At 38.6% G+C, this 4,133-nt stretch overlaps 1 protein-coding gene across 3 annotated transcripts in view; it reads left to right on the top strand.

Moving 5' to 3' along the window:
- Positions 1 to 4,133, top strand: part of arfgef3 (ARFGEF family member 3) — a gene marked incomplete in the record, with an annotated part of 88,961 nt that overhangs the window by 60,730 nt on the left and 24,098 nt on the right. For all 3 annotated transcript variants that reach the window (XM_014024250.1, XM_014024249.1, XM_014024251.1), the window contains 4 exon segments: positions 1,835 to 1,957; positions 2,319 to 2,422; positions 2,502 to 2,646; positions 2,729 to 2,857. In XM_014024250.1, coding sequence (XP_013879704.1) covers positions 1,835 to 1,957; positions 2,319 to 2,422; positions 2,502 to 2,646; positions 2,729 to 2,857 — 501 coding nt within the window.

Here is a 4,133-nt window from a genome sequence, read left to right as displayed (position 1 = left end):
GTATGTATGTATGTATGTATGTATGTATGTATGTATGTATGTATGTATGTATGTATGTATGTATGTATGTATGTATGTATGTATGTCCCATAATTTTAGCTTTCCCATCAATTCAATTCAGTTAAATTTAGTTTATTGTATAGCGCCAAGTCACAATAAACATCGTCTCAGGGCACTGTACAAAAAAAAACCCTATTCTAATCTAGCCAGCAGATTGCATTGAATTACTTCATCACGGTCTCCCATCCTGAGCAGCACAATGGTAATGGTGGAGAAGAAAAACTCCCTTTAAACATGAAGAAACATCCAGCAGAACCAGAACCAGGCTCAGGACAGGCAGCCATCTGCCTCGACCGGCTGAGTTTTGTGGCAGGAAAGACACAGAGACAAACACAGAACTGATCCAGGTGTATTTTCCTCTGGAAGAGAGACAAACAAAACACGTTATTGATATAAGTAATTATAACAAACGTATAGAAGAGAGACTAAAGCTAACAGCAGCGTGAGGAAATGTGCTCAGTTTGTGCTCCAGCAGTCTAAGTCTATAGCAGCAGAAATGAAGAATAATTCAGGAAACCTAAGTCTTAATATAGGATTTACCAAAAAGGAAAGTTTTCAGTCTAATCTTAAAAGTAGACAGAGAGTCAGCTTCACAGACTGGAAGTTGGTTCCTCAAGAGAGGAGCTTGATAACTGAAAGCTCTGCCTCCCATTCTACTTTTAGAAACTCCAGGAACCACAAGTAAACCTGCAGTCCGAGAGCGAAGTGCTCTGTTAGGAAAGTGTGGAACAATAAGATGTTTAATATGATGGAGCTTGGTTGTTAGGAGCGTTGTATGTTAGGAGTAATATTTTAAAATCTATTCTGAATTTGACGGAGCCAGTGGAGAGAAGCTAAAACTGGAGAAATATGATCTCTCATTCCAACTCTCATTAAAACTCTAGCAGCAGCATTTTGGATTAACTGAAGACTTCTTAAAGAGTTTTTTGGATGCCCAGATAATAAAGAATTACAGTAGTCCAGTCTAGACAAATGCATGAATCAGTTTTTCCGCATCATTTTTGGACAAAATGTTTCTAATTTTAGTGATATTACGCAGGTGGAAGAAGGCGGTCCTGGTAACATTTTTTAATGTGGGGTTAAAAGACATATCCTGATCAAAAATAACACCAGGTTCCTTACATTAGAACTGGAGGCCAGATTAATGCCATCCAGAGGAAGTGAAAGGATGCAAAGTTTAGTCCTAAACTGTTCAGTTCCAAAAATCACAACATCTATCCATGTTTTTATGTCATTAAGACATGCTTATAGTTTAAGTAACTGGTTGGATTCATCAGATTTCATGGATAAATATAACTGAGTATCATCAGCTTAACAATGTAAATTTATCCCATGCTGTTTAACAACTTTACCTAATGGAAGCATATACAAAGTAAAGAGGATTTTTGGTCCAAGCACTGAACCCTGAGGAACTCCATGACTAATTCTGGTGTAAGAAGAAGATTCATTATTAACATTAACAAACTGAAATCTATCAGTTAAATAAGACTCAAACCATTTAAGAGCTCTTCCTGTAATCCCAATATCAAGTTCAAGTCTACGTAATAAAATATTGTGATCAGTTGTATCAAATGTAGCACTGAGATCTAACAGGACAAGAACTATGATGCCCCTCCCTCCTCTACGCATCATGGCAACCACTTTCACGATGACTGCTTTAACTAATCATCATTAGCCCACACAAAAATAACTTACTCAAAAAATAAAATAATAATAATAATTACAGATGACGTAAAGATCATGTGGTTACAGTTTCCCTTCTTTTTCCCCACAGGGAAGTCTCAGGCACCAGTGTTTGATGTCTTTGAGGCTTTCATCAACACAGACAACATCCAGGTTTTTGCTAACGCTGCCACTGACTACATCATGTGCCTCATGAAGTTTGTCAAAGGCTTGGGTTGGTCTCTCTCTCTTTCACACACACACACACACACACACACACACACACACACACACACACACACACACACACTGTAATACATTCACATGGCTGCCCTCATGGATTTGTTTTAGCTGGAATCAAACTCAGCTTTTGGATTTGCAGTCTGGCTTTACGTCACATCTTTAATATGAACACTGTTTCTTTTATTGGGCTTAACCTTTCCAAGTATTTTAGATTTGTTTGATGTTTAGATAGAACTGTTTAATTCGCTTCACATCTTTAACCTCACCCAGATATTTTCTGTACAACTTCTTGCTATATTTGCAACATTTATGTTGTTTAATTGTTCTCTGTGTGCTTGTTTGTTTGTGTGCAGGAGAAGTGGACTATAAAGAGATTGGAGACTGTGTTCATGTTTCTGGTCAGAGCTCCACTGACCTCTGTGTGCCCGCCCTCGACTACCTGCACAAATGTTCACAGGTTGGGTCACTGCCTTTGTTTTTTGGCTTTTTGTTAGTATTTATTTTCCTTAACAAATCCAGATGTTTCATTTTTTCAGCTGCTGGCAAAGATCTACAAGATGCCATCAAAGCCGGTGTTCCTGGGGGCCCGACTGGCCAGCCTGCCGATGAGATCACAGGAGCGCTCAGTCAGCAGCGAGGACGGGATAGACTGTGTCCTCCAGGAGTTTGATGACGACACGGGTAAACATGATGAAATGACCCTTTTTCCTGTGTTTTATGCTTTAGCTCCTACAGCTTTGTTTTGTGTTGTTGTATGCCATAGGTTTGATCCAGGTGTGGATTTTACTGTTGGAGCAGCTCACAGCTGCTGTATCAAACTGCCCCCGACAACACCAACCCCCCACCCTGGAGCTGCTCTTCACCCTGCTCAGAGAGGTCACCACTGTTCCAGGTGATGCTCTCTAACAACCAAAATTTTTATCTGTGAAACTTCGACCTAACCTGCAGGATAAATTAATTTTTGAAAACTGTTGTGTTTTTTTTCTTCCATATAATGAAGTCAAAGCTCTTTGTTATATTTTATCAAGCGTTTTCAGTCATGGGAAGAAGAAGGTCCACCTAATTTCAGATGTAGGGTTTTGCATATTAAGACTTATAATAAAACTGATTTGGTTTTTACCGAGCACTAAAATTATTTGAATCTAACCTCAAGTGTAATAAAAGCAACAAAAATTTCACAATTAGACAAAAAAAAAGGTAAAAAATAAAAAACTGTTAAGTGATGAACCAGCAGCTCATAGTAACTTCTTTAGCAATAACTTTTCAGAGTAGTGTTTTTTTTTTGTCTTTTTCAGTGTCACATGCTTGTAGAGCTGCAATACCTTGTTTGCTTTCTTTTTCAGTAATTCTGTTGTTGATTTTCTGATGGGTCTAGGATTATTTTTCTGTTGCATCATAATTCAGTTTGGTCCAAGCTTCAGCTGTCAGTCAGATGGTCTTACATTTTAACCCTAGAGTCCTTTAGTCCACAGAACATTTCAAGGTTAAGTCATGAACTATAAGGTGTCCCCAAATCATTAAATCTGCACCAATGTACTCGACAGTTGGTACACTGATGTTGATACGCTGTTATTAGTTTTATTTATGTGTGCTTATTTAAATTGTGCTATTTTCGTCCATCTGAAAAACATTTTGGGCCTCATGCAAGAACCGTTCGTATGCACAGATTTGTTCTTAAATTGTGCGTACGAGTGATTTAGGAGAATTTGTGGCATTCACCAATGTTTCGTATTCTAAGATTTTTTTCAGATACGAACAAAATTCACGTGTGGTCCAGACCTGTTGTATATTTTACGAGCAGTCAGTCTGCTGTTATCCAGATGGGGCAGCAGCAGAGAGACCCAGACTTCCCTCTCCCCAGTGACACTTTCCAGCTCATCCTGGGGGACTCCGAGACAGTGCGCAATGGTGCGGCTTCTGAATAAATGAAAAAGATTTAACACGGTTGTTTATACTTTTAAAAACTCCTTTTATTCCACAGCTGAGCTGCTAAAAATGACAGATTTTCTTTTCTGGATCTCTGACAGACGGACTTCAATCTCTGAACTCGTAAAGTTCTTCTTTTTAATTTTCGCTGTCATTTTTCATGAATGAATGAACACTTGTATCTGAGGCAGGAAACACAGCCTTATATGGTGTTTCTGTAATTATGCTAATCTTCTCTCGCG

The sequence above is a fragment of the Austrofundulus limnaeus genome, unplaced genomic scaffold (assembly GCF_001266775.1).
Source record: "Austrofundulus limnaeus strain Quisiro unplaced genomic scaffold, Austrofundulus_limnaeus-1.0 Scaffold414, whole genome shotgun sequence".
Taxonomy (NCBI): domain Eukaryota; kingdom Metazoa; phylum Chordata; class Actinopteri; order Cyprinodontiformes; family Rivulidae; genus Austrofundulus; species Austrofundulus limnaeus.
The sequence above is the reverse complement of the archived record's forward strand: the minus strand, read 5'-3'. Positions and strand labels throughout refer to the sequence as shown.